The sequence below is a fragment of the Coregonus clupeaformis genome, unplaced genomic scaffold (assembly GCF_020615455.1).
Source record: "Coregonus clupeaformis isolate EN_2021a unplaced genomic scaffold, ASM2061545v1 scaf1388, whole genome shotgun sequence".
Lineage (NCBI taxonomy): Eukaryota > Metazoa > Chordata > Actinopteri > Salmoniformes > Salmonidae > Coregonus > Coregonus clupeaformis.
Genome location: NW_025534842.1, coordinates 10,027 through 28,666, shown reverse-complemented (window position 1 = coordinate 28,666; position 18,640 = coordinate 10,027). Strand labels below are relative to the sequence as shown.

The 18,640-nt window shown below is 43.1% G+C and overlaps 1 protein-coding gene across 1 annotated transcript in view; it reads right to left on the bottom strand.

The window, feature by feature from the left end:
* LOC123486968 (lysosomal cobalamin transport escort protein LMBD1-like) overlaps positions 1 to 16,912 on the bottom strand; it is a 62,862-nt gene extending 45,950 nt beyond the window's left edge. The window contains exons 1-4 of the mRNA XM_045218127.1: positions 16,883 to 16,912; positions 9,046 to 9,150; positions 5,425 to 5,589; positions 2,856 to 2,922 (exon numbers count right to left, since the gene is read on the bottom strand). Of these exons, the coding sequence (XP_045074062.1) occupies positions 2,856 to 2,922; positions 5,425 to 5,589; positions 9,046 to 9,111 (298 nt within the window). The 5' untranslated portion in view covers positions 9,112 to 9,150; positions 16,883 to 16,912. The remainder of the gene's footprint in view (positions 1 to 2,855; positions 2,923 to 5,424; positions 5,590 to 9,045; positions 9,151 to 16,882) is intronic.
* Between the last annotated feature and the right edge of the window lie 1,728 nt (positions 16,913 to 18,640).

Sequence of the window (18,640 nt, the reverse complement as noted above, 5' to 3'; positions counted from 1 at the left end):
ACACCTGGATTGTACAATATTTGCACACTTGAAGAATTTTACTTTTTAAAATTCTTCAAGCTCTGTCAAATTGGTTGTTGATCATAACTAAACAGCCATTTTCAAGTCTTGCTATAGATTTTCAAGCTGATTTAAGTCAAAACTGTAACTAGGCCACTCAGGAACATTCAATGTTGTCTTGGTAAGCAACTCCAATGTATATTGGGCCTTGTGTTTCAGGGTATTGTCCTGCTGAAAGATTAATTTGTCTCCCAGTGTCTGGTGGAAAACAGACTGAACCAGGTTTTCCTCTAGGATTTTGCCTGTGCTTAGCTCTATTCCGTTTATTTTTATCCTAAAAAAAACTCCCTAGTCCTTGCCGATGACAAGCATACCCATAACCTGATGCAGCCACCACCATGCTTGAAAATATGAAGAGTGGTACTCAGTGTTGTGTTGGATTTGCCCCAAACATAACGCTTTATATTCAGGACATAAAGTTGATTTCTTTGCCACATTTTTTGCAGTTTTACTTTAGTCCCTTATTGCAAACAAGATGCATGATTCTGTAAAGGCTTCCTTCTTTTCACTCTGTCATTTAGGTTAGTATTGTGGAGTAACTACAATGTTGTTGATCCACCCTCAGTTTTCTCCATTGAACTCTGTAACTGTTTTAAAGTCACCATTGGCCTCATGGTGAAATCCCTGAGCCGTTTCCTTCCTCTCAGGCAACTGGGTTAGGAAGGACGCCTGTGTCTTTGTAGTGACTGGATTTATTATTTGACTTTTGACTCTTGAACATATTTAGGCTTGCCATAACAAAGGGGTTGAATACCTATTGACTCAAGACATTTCAGCTTTTCATTTGTAATTAATTTGTAGAAATGTCTAAAAACATAATTTGACATTATGGAGTATTGTGTGTAGGCCAGTGACACAACATCTCAATGTAAACTAGATTGACCTCAATGACACAAACACACACACACACACACACACCTTGTAGTTAATTACTCCGCTTTTGGCCTTTGACTTTTAACATTCTAACTACTTGTTTTTTTTCATTATGCACAAGCTAATATATCAGTGGTCGCAAAAATAACAACAACAGCCGACCGGTATGTTTGTTGGTGGTTGGTTTTACATTGACTAGACACAGTAAATGTATCTCTTCCAAACTGCTGGTAAACTAATACAGTGATATGGTCTATACACACTAGGAGTTGAAAAATGCAGAGGGTGGGTTGCACCAACATGTATTAGATAGGCCTGTATTAGATAGGCCTGTATTAGATAGGCCTGTATTAGATAGGCCTGTATTAGATGGGCCTGTATTAGATGGGCCTGTATTAGATGGGCCTGTATTAGATGGGCCTGTATTAGATGGGCAACATTTACAACATCTAGATTAGCTCTAATCTACAATCATTGTAATTTCATTTGATCCAACCCACCCAGTGTGGGTCAATGATAGCCATGACTTCAACTCCACTAGACCACTGTATCCCAGCCCTCACCCTGTGAGCCACCTGCACCAGCCCAGAGCTTCTTCTTGCCTTTCAGCCTCTCTGTTGGGGGTTGATTTTGTATTGATGATACACTAATACAGTGATATGGTCTACACATGCATTTTAGATTTTGAGTGAAGAGGCGTCTGACAGCGATAGACATTAGAACTCCAACCTCTCTAAAGAACTGTATCCCCATATCTCTCCCTCTGAGCCACCTTCGCCCCTGAGCACTTCCTTTCAAACATGGAAAACATATTTCCCTCTTCCAGTCAAAGTGCAACGCACCCCCCCCCACCCAGCAACACACTCACATTTCAGTCCACTCCTTTCCTCATTAGATTTCAACACCTTCCTCTCCATGGTAACCCCTGCCTGACAATGTTCTTGGTGAATGTCTATATACTCCTCTTGCCCTCTCAACCTCTCCCTCTCAGAGGCTGCCTCCCAAATGGCAGCATTTCCCCTATATCCCTCAAACTCAACAAACTCAACGACCTCCAAGCCAGTTCCACTGAGTTTTTTCACTTGTTCCCCCTCTAATCAGGGACTGGTTTAGACCTGGGACACCAGGTGGGTGCAATTAATTATCAGGTAGAACAGAAAACCAGCAGGCTCCGGACCTCAGAGTTGAATCCCACTGCCCTATAGTATATAGTGCACTACCTTTGGCCATGGCTTATAGGGCTCTCTGTTAAACATTTGGGACACATACCCTATCTAAGACAGGCTCCGCTCTGCCTCGAGCATTAGGTAGGATGAATAAATGATTGCGATCCTGCTCACTGGAATAGGAATATTCACGTTTGTGTCTGCATGGCTTTACTGTAGTGAGTGCTGAGGAGGCTAGGAGGCCATGTAATCCATCAGTAAATGCTTGTCCTTGATATGAATCCATCCTGGTTGAATAATGAATGATACAGATTACCGAAGAAGGTCTTGTGTACCACTGTTGGGCATGAGGATAACTCTCCTCTACACCGCCATCTCTTTTCCCCCGCTGGAAACTCCTTGTCTGTGTCCAAAATGGCAGCCGAGTCCCTATTTAGTGCAATAGTTTTGACCAAGGCCCATGGTCAAAAGTAGTGAACTAAATAGGGAATAGTGTGCCATTTGGGACGTATGCCTTTTGTGAGAGATTAAACATTGATCATATTATGTAATATGTTTATTATATATTACATTCTTCCTTCTTAATTCTGGGTCTCCTTTCCTCTGGTGGACTGGTAGGTCTCTATGTATGGAAAAAATATAGCATCTTGCTGTACTGCTAGAGATGGCAGTCTTCGTGTGTGTGTGTGTGTGTGTGTGTGTGTGTCAGTGTACGTGGTGTGTGTATGTATGCGTGTGTGTAGATGGCAGTCTTACCTTGAGGTGCATTGGCATCGCAGTTCTTGGTAGTCCCAGTGGTATTACTCCCTAGTGGCATCGGGCTCTGATCAAAAACAAACAAACAAACAAAACACACACACAAAAAGAGGCATGTTTCTCTTCTCCATAGCAAACAAAGTATCCAGTACTGTTTGTTTGCTATAATATGAAGGATGTGCACTTAAACTAACTGAGCGTACACAGTTTTCCATTAAACTCAAAAGCAATCCAGGAAATAAAACATGTATGTATGGTAATCATACTGGTATGTGTGTTCCACCAAGGTGTGTAGCTAATGTAGCTAAGGCAGCTAATATAGCTAATGCAGCAAATGCATCAAATGTAGCTAATGTAGCTAATGTAGTGAATGCAGCTAGGCAGCTAATGCAGCTAATGTAGCGAATGCTCCGAATGTAGCTAATGCAATGACTGTTTGTTATCATATTTTGGTGTACTGCCATTTACATTTAAAAGCACATGTTTATCCTTCAACCAACCATGAACCAAAGCCAAGTTTAATTCCATGACAATTGGCCAATACCCTAGACAATACAACAACAACAACAGGACATAATCATTATGAAGGAGAAACAAAGAACAAGCCAATAGAGATTCAAATCAAATCAAAAGGAATGGCAGCTGTTTACCAGACTGAAATACATTTCACTGTCAGTACTGTACATTATATCCACCAATTTAGAAGGATATAACCAAACCTCACTCCTTCAGGAGGATTCAGGACGACGTAACCCTCACTCCTTCAGGAGGATGTAACCCTCACTCCTTCAGGAGGATGTAACACTCACTCCTTCAGGAGGATGTAACCCTCACTCCTCACTCCTTCAGGAGGATTCAGGACGATGTAACCCTCACTCCTTCAGGAGGATGTAACCCTCACTCCTCACTCCTTCAGGAGGATGTAACCCTCACTCCTTCAGGAGGATGTAACATTAACTCCTTCAGGAGGATTCAGGAGGATGTAACCCTCACTCCTCACTCCTTCAGGAGGATGTAACCCTCACTCATTAAGGAGGATGTAACCCTCACTCCTTCAGGAGGATGTAACCCTCACTCATTAAGGAGGATGTAACCCTCACTCCTTCAGGAGGATGTAACCCTCACTCCTCACTCCTTCAGGAGGATGTAACCCTCACTCCTTCAGGAGGATTCAGGTGGATGTAACCATCACTCCTTCAGGAGGATGTAACCCTCACTCATTAAGGAGGATGTAACCCTCACTCCTTCAGGAGGATGTAACCCTCACTCATTAAGGAGGATGTAACCCTCACTCCTCACTCCTTCAGGAGGATGTAACCCTCACTCCTTCAGGAGGATGTAACATTAACTCCTTCAGGAGGATTCAGGACGACGTAACCCTCACTCCTTCAGGAGGATGTAACCCTCACTCCTTCAGGAGGATGTAACACTCACTCCTTCAGGAGGATGTAACCCTCACTCCTCACTCCTTCAGGAGGATTCAGGACGATGTAACCCTCACTCCTTCAGGAGGATGTAACCCTCACTCCTCACTCCTTCAGGAGGATGTAACCCTCACTCCTTCAGGAGGATGTAACATTAACTCCTTCAGGAGGATTCAGGAGGATGTAACCCTCACTCCTCACTCCTTCAGGAGGATGTAACCCTCACTCATTAAGGAGGATGTAACCCTCACTCCTTCAGGAGGATGTAACCCTCACTCATTAAGGAGGATGTAACCCTCACTCCTTCAGGAGGATGTAACCCTCACTCCTCACTCCTTCAGGAGGATGTAACCCTCACTCCTTCAGGAGGATTCAGGTGGATGTAACCATCACTCCTTCAGGAGGATGTAACCCTCACTCATTAAGGAGGATGTAACCCTCACTCCTTCAGGAGGATGTAACCCTCACTCATTAAGGAGGATGTAACCCTCACTCCTCACTCCTTCAGGAGGATGTAACCCTCACTCCTTCAGGAGGATGTAACATTAACTCCTTCAGGAGGATTCAGGAGGATGTAACCCTCACTCCTCACTCCTTCAGGAGGATGTAACCCTCACTCATTAAGGAGGATGTAACCCTCACTCCTTCAGGAGGATGTAACCCTCACTCCTCACTCCTTCAGGAGGATGTAACCCTCACTCCTTCAGGAGGATGTAACATTAACTCCTTCAGGAGGATTCAGGTGGATGTAACCATCACTCCTTCAGGAGGATGTAACCCTCACTCCTTCAGAGTTTGTTAGGTTTAATCCACCCAAATTGACACTGAAACCTAAATGGAAGAATGTTAGGGCAGGGCTTAAGTTATAAATCCCCTGGTTTCCTACTACAATGGTTTAGAAGGAGTCGCTGGTATTAATGCCAGAGAGATGATGAATGAGGCTGGGTATAGGGGTGAACTGTAGTGGTGTGTGTGAGTGATGTGGATTTATGCTCATTAAAATATATTTGCTCAGTTCTAACCTTATTAAAGACTTGTTTTTTTACACAAGATTTAACCCCGCCCCCACACACACACACACACACCACACCCCCACACACCCACCCACCCCCTCCACACACACACACACACACACACACACCCACCCAGCCTGTGGTCACCTGCAGCAGGTAGTTCTGACTCCCGTACATGACGTACTGCGGGGCCAGGCTGTAGATCATGAAGCTGGTGTGAAGGACAATCAGCAGTAGAATCATGCAGAGGAAGAGGAGGGCCTGGGGACGGGTTCTCTTGGGTCTGATCTTGTACAGCTGACAGACAACACATTACAGTTAGATTAGTATGTCTGCTGTCAGACAACACATTACAGTTAGATTAGTATGTCTGCTGTCAGTTAGATTAGTATGTCTGCTGTCAGACAACACATTACAGTTAGATTAGTATGTCTGCTGTCAGACAACACATTACAGTTAGATTAGTATGTCTGCTGTCAGCATTCAGTTAGATTAGTATGTCTGCTGTCAGCACAACACATTACAGTTAGATTAGTATGTCTGCTGTCAGCACAACACATTACAGTTAGATTAGTATGTCTGCTGTCAGACAACACATTACAGTTAGATTAGTATGTCTGCTGTCAGTTAGATTAGTATGTCTGCTGTCAGACAACACATTACAGTTAGATTAGTATGTCTGCTGTCAGACAACACATTACAGTTAGATTAGTATGTCTGCTGTCAGTTAGATTAGTATGTCTGCTGTCAGACAACACATTACAGTTAGATTAGTATGTCTGCTGTCAGACAACACATTACAGTTAGATTAGTATGTCTGCTGTCAGACAACACATTACAGATAGATTAGTATGTCTGCTGTCAGTTACATTAGTATGTCTGCTGTCAGTTAGATTAGTATGTCTGCTGACAGTTAGATTAGTATGTCTGCTGTCAGTTAGATTAGTATGTCTGCTGTCAGTTAGATTAGTATGTCTGCTGTCAGTTAGATTAGTATGTCTGCTGTCAGTTAGATTAGTATGTCTGCTGACAGTTAGATTAGTATGTCTGCTGTCAGTTAGATTAGTATGTCTGCTGTCAGTTAGATTAGTATGTCTGCTGTCAGTTAGATTAGTATGTCTGCTGTCAGTTAGATTAGTATGTCTGCTGACAGTTAGATGTCTGCTGTCAGTTAGATTAGTATGTCTGCTGTCAGTTAGATGCGTATATCTGCTGTCAGTTAGATGAGTATACAGTTGAAGTTGGAAGTTTACAGACACTTTAGCCAAATACATTTAAACTCAGTTTTTCACAATTCCTGACATTTAATCCTAGTAAAAATTCCCTGTCTTAGGTCAGTTAGGATCACCACTTTATTTTAAGAAGGTGAAATGTCAGAATAATAGTAGAGAGAACTATTTATTTCAGCTTTTATTTATTTCATCACATTCCCATTGAGTCAGAAGTTTACATACACTCAATTAGTATTTGGTAGCATTGCCTTTAAATTGTTTAACTTGGGTCAAACGTTTTGGGTAGCCTTCCACAAGCTTCCCACAATAAGTTGAGTGAATTTTGGCCCACTCCTCCTGACAGAGCTGGTGTAAGGTTTGAAGGCCTCCTTGCTCGCACACACTTTTTCAGTTCTGCCCACAAATGTTCTATAGGATTGAGGTCAGGGCTTTGTGATTGCCACTCCAATACCTTGACTTTGTTGTCCTTAAGCCATTTTGCCACAACTTTGGAAGTATGCTTGGGGTCATTGTCCATTTGGAAGACCCATTTGTGACCAAGCTTTAACTTCCTAACTGATGTCTTGAGATGTTGCTTCAATATATCCACATAATTTTCCTTCCTCATGATGCCATCTATTTTGTGAAGTGCACCAGTCCCTCCTGCAGCAAAGCACCCCTACAGCATGATGCTGCCACCCCCGTGCGTCACGGTTGGGATGGTGTTCTTCGGCTTGCAAGCCTCACCCCCTTTTTCCTCCAAACATAACGATGGTCATTATGGCCAAACAGTTCTATTTTTGTTCCATCAGACCAGAGGACATTTCTCCAAAAAGTACGATCTTTGTCCCCATGTGCAGTTGCAAACCGTAGTCTGGATTTTTTATGGCGGTTTTGGAGCAGTGGCTTCTTCCTTGCTGAGCGGCCTTTCAGGTTATGTCGATATAGGACTCATTTTACTGTGAATATAGATACTTTTGTACCTGTTTTCTCCAGCATCTTCACAAGGTCCTTTGCTGTTGTTCTGGGATTGATTTGCACTTTTCACACCAAAGTACGTTAATCTCTAGGAGACAGAACGTGTCTCCTTCCTGAGCAGTATGACGGCTGTGTGGTCCCATGGTGTTCATACTTGCGTACTATTGTTTGTACAGATGAACGTGGTACCTTCAGGCGTTTGGAAATTGCTCTCAAGGATGAACCAGACTTGTAGAGGTCTACAATTTCTTTTCTGAGGTCTTGGCTGATGTTTTTTAATTTTCCCATGATGTCAAGCAAAGAGACACTGAATTTGAAGGTAGGCCTTGAAATACATCAACATGTACACCTCCAATTGACTCAAATTATGTCAATTAACCTATCAGAAGCTTCTAAAGCCATGACATCATTTTCTGGAATTTTCAAAGCTGTTTAAAGGCACAGTCAACTTAGTGTATGTAAACTTCTGACCCACTGGAATTGTCATACAGTGAATTATAAGTGAAATAATCTGTCTGTAAACAATTGTTGGAAACATTACTTGTGTCATGCACAAAGTAGATGTCCTAACTGACTTGCCAAAACTATAGTTTGTTAAAAAGAAATGTGTGGAGTGGTTGAAAAACGAGTTTTAATGACTCCAACCTAAGTGTATGTAAACTTCCGACTTCAACTGTATCTGCTGTCAGTTAGATTAGTATATCTGCTGTCAGTTAGATTAGTATGTCTGCTGTCAGCGAACACATTACAGTTAGATTAGTATGTCTGCTGTCAGTTAGATTAATATGTCTACTGTCAGTTAGATTAGTATGTCTGCTGTCAGTTAGATTAGTATGTCTGCTGTCAGCGAACACATTACAGTTAGATTAGTATGTCTGCTGTCAGTTAGATTAATATGTCTACTGTCAGTTAGATTAGTATGTCTGCTGTCAGTTAGATTAGTATGTCTGCTGTCAGATTAGTATATCTGCTGTCAGTTAGATTAGTATTTCTGCTGTCAGTTAGATTAGTATGTCTGCTGACAGTTAGATTAGTATGTCTGCTGTCAGTTAGATTAGTATATCCGCTGTCAGTTAGATTAGTATATCTGCTGTCAGTTAGATGAGTATGTCTGCTGTCAGTTAGATGAGTATATCTGCTGTCAGTTAGATTAGTATGTCTGCTGTCAGTTAGATTAGTATGTCTGCTGTCAGTTAGATTAGTATGTCTGCTGACAGTTAGATTAGTATGTCTGCTGTCAGTTAGATTAGTATGTCTGCTGTCTGTTAGATTAGTATATCTGCTGTCAGTTAGATGAGTATGTCTGCTGTCAGTTAGATTAGTATATCTGCTGTCAGTTAGATTAGTATGTCTGCCAGCTAGTTAAAAACAATACAGAATGTCTCCTAGGAAGTTATAGAGACAGGAACCATGCAGTTATAGATAGTATGTCTGAAAGATAATCGTGGAAAAAGACAGAAAGCAGGTTAATCTACCCCACATAGGATGTAGCAATGAGATTATATAAAATCTATTATGTGAAAGGGCGAGTGTGTGTGTGTGCGGGGAGCTGTCCTGTCCTTACCCGTATCCAGAAGAACCAGATGCCCATGTTCCTGATGCCGGCCATGGAGGTGAACACAAAGTACATGGTGATCACAGTGATCAGGACATAATCCAACGGGAACACCTGGCAGAAATCAAGTCAAAGGTTAGAGAGCGAGAGAGCGAGAGAACGAGAGAGCGAGAGAGTAAGAGACAGACAGACAGACAGAGAGAGCGAGAGAGAGAGAGACACAGACAGACAGAGAGAGAGAGCGAGAGAGAGAGAGACACAGACAGACAGAGAGAGAGAGAGAGACAGAGACAGAGACAGAGATAGAGACAGAGATAGAGAGAGTGTGATAGCTCCCAACTCATTCCTTTTCAACAGGGCATCATCACAGTATCCTGAGGGAAACCAACCACACTCATCGGTGTATAAACACACACATAGTGATAGTTGTGTTGAGATGGGGCAATTAGCAGCAGTAGTCTGCTGTAATGTAACACTCTGTCCTGGCAGTAGTCTGCTGTAATGTAACACTCTGTCCTGGCAGTAGTCTGCTGTAATGTAACACTCTGTCCTGGCAGTAGTCTGCTGTAATGTAACACTCTGTCCTGGCAGTAGTCTGCTGTACTGTAACACTCTGTCCTGGCAGTAGTCTGCTGTACTGTAACACTCTGTCCTGGCAGTAGTCTGCTGTAATGTAACACTCTGTCCTGGCAGTAGTCTGCTGTAATGTAACACTCTGTCCTGGCAGTAGTCTGCTGTAATGTAACACTCTGTCCTGGCAGTAGTCTGCTGTAATGTAACACACTGTCCTGGCAGTAGTCTGCTGTAATGTAACACTCTGTCCTGGCAGTAGTCTGCTGTAATGTAACACTCTGTCCTGGCAGTAGTCTGCTGTAATGTAACACTCTGTCCTGGCAGTAGTCTGCTGTCCTGTAACACTCTGTCCTGGCAGTAGTCTGCTGTAATGTAACACTATGTCCTGGCAGTAGTCTGCTGTAATGTAACACACTGTCCTGGCAGTAGTCTGCTGTCCTGTAACACTCTGTCCTGGCAGTAGTCTGCTGTAATGTAACACTCTGTCCTGGCAGTAGTCTGCTGTACTATAACACTCTGTCCTGGCTGTAGTCTGCTGTACTGTAACACTCTGTCCTGGCAGTAGTCTGCTGTAATGTAACACTCTGTCCTGGCAGTAGTCTGCTGTAATGTAACACACTGTCCTGGCAGTAGTCTGCTGTAATGTAACACTCTGTCCTGGCAGTAGTCTGCTGTAATGTAACACACTGTCCTGGCAGTAGTCTGCTGTAATGTAACACTCTGTCCTGCCAGTAGTCTGCTGTAATGTAACACTCTGTCCTGGCAGTAGTCTGCTGTAATGTAACACTCTGTCCTGGCAGTAGTCTGCTGTACTATAACACTCTGTCCTGGCAGTAGTCTGCTGTCCTGTAACACTCTGTCCTGGCAGTAGTCTGCTGTAATGTAACACTCTGTCCTGGCAGTAGTCTGCTGTAATGTAACACACTGTCCTGGCAGTAGTCTGCTGTAATGTAACACTCTGTCCTGGCAGTAGTCTGCTGTCCTGTAACACTCTGTCCTGGCAGTAGTCTGCTGTAATGTAACACTCTGTCCTGGCAGTAGTCTGCTGTAATGTAACACACTGTCCTGGCAGTAGTCTGCTGTAATGTAACACTCTGTCCTGGCAGTAGTCTGCTGTCCTGTAACACTCTGTCCTGGCAGTAGTCTGCTGTAATGTAACACTCTGTCCTGGCAGTAGTATGTTGTACTGTAACACATTGTCCTGGCCCATTAATCCTCAAAAGTGTAGCCAAGACAATGGAGAGTGTTGAAATACGAGGTGTGTGTGTGTACAGTGGCTTGCGAAAGTATTCACCCCCCTTGGCATTTTTCCTATTTTGTTGCCTTACAACCTGGAAATAAAATGGATTTTGGGGGGGTTTGTATAATTTCATTTACACAGCATGCCTACAACTTTGAAGACGCAAAATATTTTTTATTGTGAAACAAACAAGAAGTATGACAAAAAAACTGAAAACTTCAGCGTGCATAACTATTCACCCCCCCCCAATGTCAATATTTTGTAGAGCCATCTTTTGCAGCAATTACAGCTGCAAGTCTCTTGGGGTATGTCTCTATAAGCTTGGCACATCTAGCCACTGGGATTTTTGCCCATTCTTCAAGGCAAAACTGCTCCAGCTCCTTCAAGTTGGATGGGTTCCGCTGGTGTACAGCAATCTTTAAGTCATACCACAGATTCTCAATTGGATTGAGGTCCGGGCTTTGACTAGGCCATTCCAATAAATTTAAATGTTTCCCCTTAAACCACTCAAGTGTTGCTTTAGCAGTATGCTTAGGGTCATTGTCCTGCTGACAGGTTTCCCTCAAGAATGTCCCTGTATTTAGCGTCATCCATCATGCCTTCAATTCTGACCAGTTTCCCAGTCCCTGCCGATGAAATACATCCCCACAGCATGATGCTGCCACCACCATGCTTCACTATGGGGATGGTGTTCTCGGGGTGATGAGAGGAGTTGTGTTTGCGCCAGACATAGAGTTTTCCTTGATTTTCAAAAAGCTCAATTTTAGTCTCATCTGACCAGAGTACCTTCTTCCATATGTTTGGGGAGTCTCCCACATGCCTTTTGGCGAACACCAAACAAGTTTGCTTTTTTTTCTTTTCTTTAAGCAATGGCTTTTTTCTGGCCACTCTTTCGTAAAGCCCAGCTCTGTGGAGTGTACGGCTTAAAGTGGTCCTATGGACAGATACTCCAATCTCCGCTGTGGAGCTTTGCAGCTCCTTCAGGGTTATCTTTGGTCTCTTTGTTGCCTCTCTGATTAATGCCCTCCTTGCCTGGGCCGTGATTTTGGCGGGCGGCCCTCTCTTGGCAGGTTTGTTGTGGTGCCATATTCTTTAAATGTTTTAATAATGGATTAAATGGTGCTCCGTGGGATGTTCAAAGTTTCAGATATTTTTTTATAACCTAACCCTGATCTATACTTCTCCACAACTTTGTCCCTGACCTGTTTGGAGAGCTCCTTGGTCTCCTGAGTGGCGCAGTGGTCTAAGGCACTGCATCGCAGTGCTAACTGTGCCACTAGAGATCCTGGTTCGAATCCAGGCTCTGTCGCAGCCGGCCGCGACCGGGAGACTCATGGGCGGCGCACAATTGGCCCAGCGTCGTCCAGGGTAGGGGAGGGAATGGCCGGCAGGGATGTAGCTCAGTTGATAGAGCATGGCGTTTGCAACGCCAGGGTTGTGGGTTCGATTCCCACGGGGGGCCAGTATAAAAAAAATATATGTATTCACTAACTGTAAGTCGCTCTGGATAAGAGCGTCTGCTAAATGACTAAAATGTCAAATTAAAAAATGTTCATGGTGCCGCTTGCTTGGTGGTGCCCCTTGCTTAGTGGTGTTGCAGACTCTGGGGCCTTTCAAAACAGGTGTATATATACTGAGATCATGTGACACTTAGATTGCACACAGGTGGACTTTATTTAACTAATTATGTGACTTCTGAAGGTAATTTGTTGCACCAGATCTTATTTAGGGGCTTCATAGCAAAGGGGGTGAATACATATGTACGCACCAAGCTATTTTTTCATTTCACTTCACCAATTTTGATTATTTTGTGTATGTCCATTACATGAAATCCAAATAAAAATCAATTTAAATTACAGGTTGTAATGCAACAAAAAATGAAAAACGCCAAGGGGGATGAATACTTTTGCAAGGCACTGTATGTGTGTGTGTGCACGCAAATTGGAGCACGGGAGGGTCAGAGAATGAGTCCAAATCAAAGTATGCGAAACGGAGCACAGAGGGCACTTTTCGAATGCGTACTCTGTTTGTACATATTTTGAAGCATCCACCGATGCAAGCTTCAACGGAAAGTATGCACAGAAATAGGATGCAACCACGTAGAAAATGACGCAAAATTTATTGAAATCAATGGTGGCCATTATTTGAGCTGGAGCGAGAGAAAATACACTCCGACTTTGGAATTAAATGTTGCCTATTCACATCTCATATGTTGCCTGACTACAATATTCAATCTTTATACGTTAATAAATACATGCTGCGTTAATTTTAGCATGTTCACCTGACTACAAAACCCACTGTGTGTAGGTCGCAAGCCTGTAGTAAGTTAATAGGGCTAACTGGCTAGCTACTAGTACTGTTTGCTAGCCAGATAGCCACGAAGAATAGTTAGCTAGCTAGCTACTCACAAATAATTGACATCTACCTTGCATAACATTAGTTTTAGGTCATTTTTGCCTGTAAACTATCTGGGTTAGCTACATTATTACGATTCACATATAGCTAGCTGATAGTTATGAAGTAAAACGTTTGCTGTGTTTATATCTTGTTTTTGTCTCTTGCCATTGTCCCGGCTGGAATAAGGTTCAGTGAATGGGTAGCTAGCTACAGTGGGAAAAAATGTATTTAGTCAGCCACCAATTGTGCAAGTTCTCCCACTTAAAAAAGATGAGAGAGGCCTGTAATTTTCATCATAGGTACACGTCAACTATGACAGACAATTGAGGAAAAAGATCCAGAAAATCACATTGTAGGATTTTTAATGAATTTATTTGCAAATTATGGTGGAAAATAAATATTTGGTCACCTACAAACAAACAAGATTTCTGGCTCATCTCAACCTCTAACTTCACTTCTTTAAGAGGCTCCTCTATCCCTCCACTTTCGTTACCTGTATTAATGGCACCTGTTTGAACTTGTTATCAGTATAAAGACACCTGTCCACAACCTCAAACATCACACTCCAAACTCCACTTGGCCAAACCAAATAGTGTCAAAGACACCAGAAACAAAATTGTAGACCTGCACCAGGCTGGAAGACTGAATCTGCAACTGAGTAAGCAGCTTGGTTTGAAGAAATCAACTGTAGGAGCAATTATTAGGAAATGGAAGATACAAGACCACTGATAATCTCCCTCATCTGGGGCTCCACGCAAGATCTCACCCGTGGGTCAAAATGATCACAAGAACGGTGAGCAAAAATCCCGAACCACACAGGGGAACCTAGTGAATGACCTGCAGAGAGCTGGGACCAAAGTAGCAAAGCCTACCATCAGTAACACACTAAACGCCGCCAGGGGACTAAAATCCTGCAGTGCCAGGCGTGTCCCCCTCTTAAGCCAGTACATGTCCAGACCCATCTGAAGTTTGCTAGAGTGCATTTTGGATGATCCAGAAGAGGGTTGGGGGGGAAATGTCATATCCAATTAACTTTTTGGTAAAAACTCAACTCAGTCGTGTTTGGAGGACAAAGAATGCTGAGTTCATCCAAAAACACCATACTACTGTGAAGCTTGTAGGGGTGGTAACATCATGCTTTGGGGCTGTTTTTCTGCAAATGGACCAGGACTACTATCCGTGTAAAGGAAAAGGAAATGAATGGGCCATTTGTGTAAAACCTCCTTCCATCATGCAAGGGCATTGAAGATGAAACGTGTCTGGGTCTTTCAGCATACAATATCCCAAACACACTGCCAGCTAACGAAGGAGTGTTTAAGTAAGCTGTTTCCAAGATCCTGGTTGGCCTAGCCAGTCTCCAATCTCTCAACCCCATAGAAAATCTTTGGAGGAGTTGAAAGTCTGTGTTGCCCAGCACACATAAAAACATCACTGCTCTGAGAGGAGATCTGCATGGAGGAATGGGCCAAAAATACCACAACAGTGTGTGAAAACCTTGTGAAGACTTACAGAACCCACGTTTACCTGTGTCATTGCCAACAAAGGGTATATAACAAAGTATTGAGAAACTTTTGTTATTACCAAATACTTATTTTCCCCATAATTTGCAAATAAATTCATTAATCCTACAATGTGATTTTCTGATTTTTTCTCATTTGTCTGTCATAGTTGACGTGTACCTATGATAAATTCAGCCTCTCTCATCTTTTTACAGTGGGAAACTTGCTACATTGGTGGCTACTAAATACTTTTTTTCCCCACTGTAAGTCCATAGTAAGTCAATAGAGCTAGCTAGCCACGAAAGAATTGGTAGCTAGCTACCCACGGAAAATGTACATCTACCTTGCATTCCATTCATTTTAGGTCATTTTTGCCTGTTTAACTAGATTATTCCGATTCACATATAGCTAGCTGATAGTTGTGAAGTAAAACGCGTTTGCTTTGTGTATATCTTGTTTGGTCTCTATTGTTGCGATTATCCTGGCTGGAAGAAGGTTCAGTGGAATGGGGAGATGCTGCGTGAGGTAATACGTAGGGGAGTGCTTCTCAAATGTAATGTTTATGCGTTCTCCACATCTCGCCCTCACAAGAACGTACTCAAGAGAACGTCCTCGGAGAATGCACTCGGAGCATGAAAGTATGGAGCACGGTAGTATGCATATTGAGAAACACTGTAGGTGTGTGTGTATGTGTCTAGGTGTGTTGTGTGTGTGTGTGTGTGTGTGTCTAGGTGTGTGTGCGTTCGCTTCAGTGGGTCCAAAAAAACAAAAACAAAAAACAAAAACTTTGTGGGGGGGAAAACTCTTTGAAAGTCACGTTGACTGAAAATTACCATCCAGAGAGTTGCTTTGGCTGCGTCACTGTGGAGGAAATGTTAATGCCTGGCACTTTGGCAGCTTTACGGTCATAACTCCTACTGGACTTGACATGCATTTTAAACTATATTAGTAAAATACACAGTGACCTTTAGAATTTCCATCATCATATCCTCCTACAAGCAAATCAGGGGCTGGATGAGTCTCAAATAGCAGCCTATGTCCTATATATATATTGAACAACTTTTTCTCTCTCTTTCTCTCTCCCTCTATCCACTCAAAAAGTAGTGCACTATATAGGGATTAGGAACCCAGGGTTTTGGTCATTCACATCACAGAGAAGCCATTATGAATAAGCTATGGGTCTAGGGGGAATAATATATTTTAATTAAAGTATCCTACTCTAATTGCAGGAAATCAATCCAGGACTTCTCTCTGACTGTATCCCAAATGGCACCCAATATTCCCTATGTGAGTCAATCGTTTTACCATGTCCCATTGGGATCTTGTCAAAAAAGTAATGCACTATATTAATGGGAATTACCATTTGAACCCATCCTCTCTCTAATACTTCTTGATCTAATTAGCTGATTTAGAACAATACGTAGGGAGAGGCTCTGAACTATTACATACCAAGCACCCCTACCAATCCACTTAAATCAAATTAAAATCAAATACATGATTAAATACCCAATTAAAACTATACCCCCTTCGATTCCACCACTTAAATAAATAAATCTAAAGTAATTTAAAATTGCCTGGAACATGCATTACTAATAATGTGTTATTATGTAAAAAGATGCTGGTTGACCTCCTGTACCTGTACTGTTTTAGTAATATAATTAATTATTCTAGATAATATGATCTTACAAATTATATTCCCCTGAGACCCTACAAATATTTATCCCCCCTAACATTATTATCCTACTGAGGCCCACCACATTATCCCCCCGGCATACATTATCCCACAGAGGCCACGGCATGACATTATCCCACTGAGGCCAGCGGCATGAAATTACCTCTCTCTTAACATTTCCCCTGGGGCCAACGGCATGAACATTATCCTACTGAGGCCCACTTGGCATGTAACATTATCCCACTGAGACCACGGCATGTAACATTATCCCACTTTAAGGAGAGGGGTTCCAATATACTCTCTCACAGGGTGTGCGCGCCACACACACACACACACACACACACACACACACACACACACGCACACACACTTTACATGTTTTGTCATTTAGCAGACGCTCTTATTCAGGACTTCCAGTAAGATGCATTCATCTACGCACACACACACGCACCAAACAGTACTCACAGGCTGTAGAGTCAGTAGGAGTTCATTCAGAGGGTTTAGTCAAGTTGGTGCCAAACACCATGAAGCCAGAACTGATGCCGAGCGGAGTGAAGAGCTTTGTCCAAACTCGAGTAAAAATAACAGAACAGAGCAGAGCAGAGCAGAGCAGAACTGAAACAAAGCAGAATAGAGGTAGAGCAGAGCAGATAGATAGTTTAGTCTTCCAAGTTTGTGTTCACGGCGTTACATTCCCCAGACCAAACCATTTTGACATTAGTTTAACAGCAGCGTTACTATAACAGACACAAACCATTTTACTTTACTTCAACTATGCATCTAAACCCATATTAACTTTTATCAACATAATTCCACTGCAACTTCAATTACACCTCAGACCTACTTCATGGCTACACTAACTACAATTACCCTCCAAACACTACAACTTCACTGGCTACACTAACTACAATCACCCTGTCAGACCCTGCAACTTCACTGCTACCCCTAACTACAATCACCCTGTCAGACCCTACAACTTCCTGGCTACACCTAACTACAATCATCCTGTCAGACCCTGCAACTTCACTGTCTACACCTAACTACAATTACTAGAGCTACTGTCTGTGTGACTCATGGAGTCTTAGTAACAACCCACTGTCTGTGACATGAGCTGTCCCTATCTATACTAACTGTTACTATGTACCCAAACATAATACTGTAATGTGTTGTACTAAATAAGAGTACTCTCATTACATTGTTATTGCAGGTTAGGTGTACAGTAGTCTACTTACTTTGAAATAACAGAGCAACAGCAAACAGCAGAGCAACCAGGATAAGAAAATTCCCAGCAGAATCTGAGGGAGGACGGGGGGGAGATGAGAAAGGGAGAGAGGGGAGGGGACGAGGGAGGGGGGAGAAAGGGGGGGGGGGAGACGGGAGAGATGAGAAAGAGAGAGAAAAAGAGACAGAAAGAGAGAGAAAAACAAAAGAGATGTTATGTTGTTGGAAGGCATCAGCACAAGGGAAGTGTTAGGTATTAATATCCTTCATGCCGTAGACCCCATGCAGAGGGGAAGGAAACGTGTCCCATGGGCCTTAAGACTTTAACCTATGGGGTCATGTCATTAGTCAAAGCATGGCCATATGGACTGGCTGGGCACAGAGTGCAGTCTGCCGCTTCTGCTGCCAAAGGTGACATGGAGGCAGGGGGAGGTGAAACAGAGGCCCAGACCAGTGTCTGTCTGTCTGCTCGTCTGCCAGCGCTCCTCCTGCCCTCAAGTCACCAGGGGAAATATACAGGCAAACACAGCTTGGACACACATATGCCAGATACAGACACCCCACAACACACACACAAACATGATCACCTTGCTGAGCCCAATCATGTCTGACAGTCTTTGTCTCCCTTCAGAATATGCTGTCTCTCTGAGAACAACGTAGTATCTCTGTAATGACCACGGCCGTGTCCCCCATTGCACCCTAATCCCTATGTAGTGCACTACTTTTGACCACTGCCCATAGGGAACAGGGTGCCATTTAGGATGCGGCCATCCCTTACGCTTTGAACACAGCGACTGCGTCATTGGCGTTTTTGGTACACCAGAAGTACATTCATTTCCAGTGGAACGCTGCGTTTGCCTTCCAGCATTGGAAATGGTCCCAGCTGCCCCTTGAGATCATTGACAAGATCCTCCCGTGTAGTTCTGGGCTGATTCCTCACCGTTCTCATGATCATTGCAACTCCACCGAGGTAAGATCTTGCATGGAGCCCCAGGCCAAGGG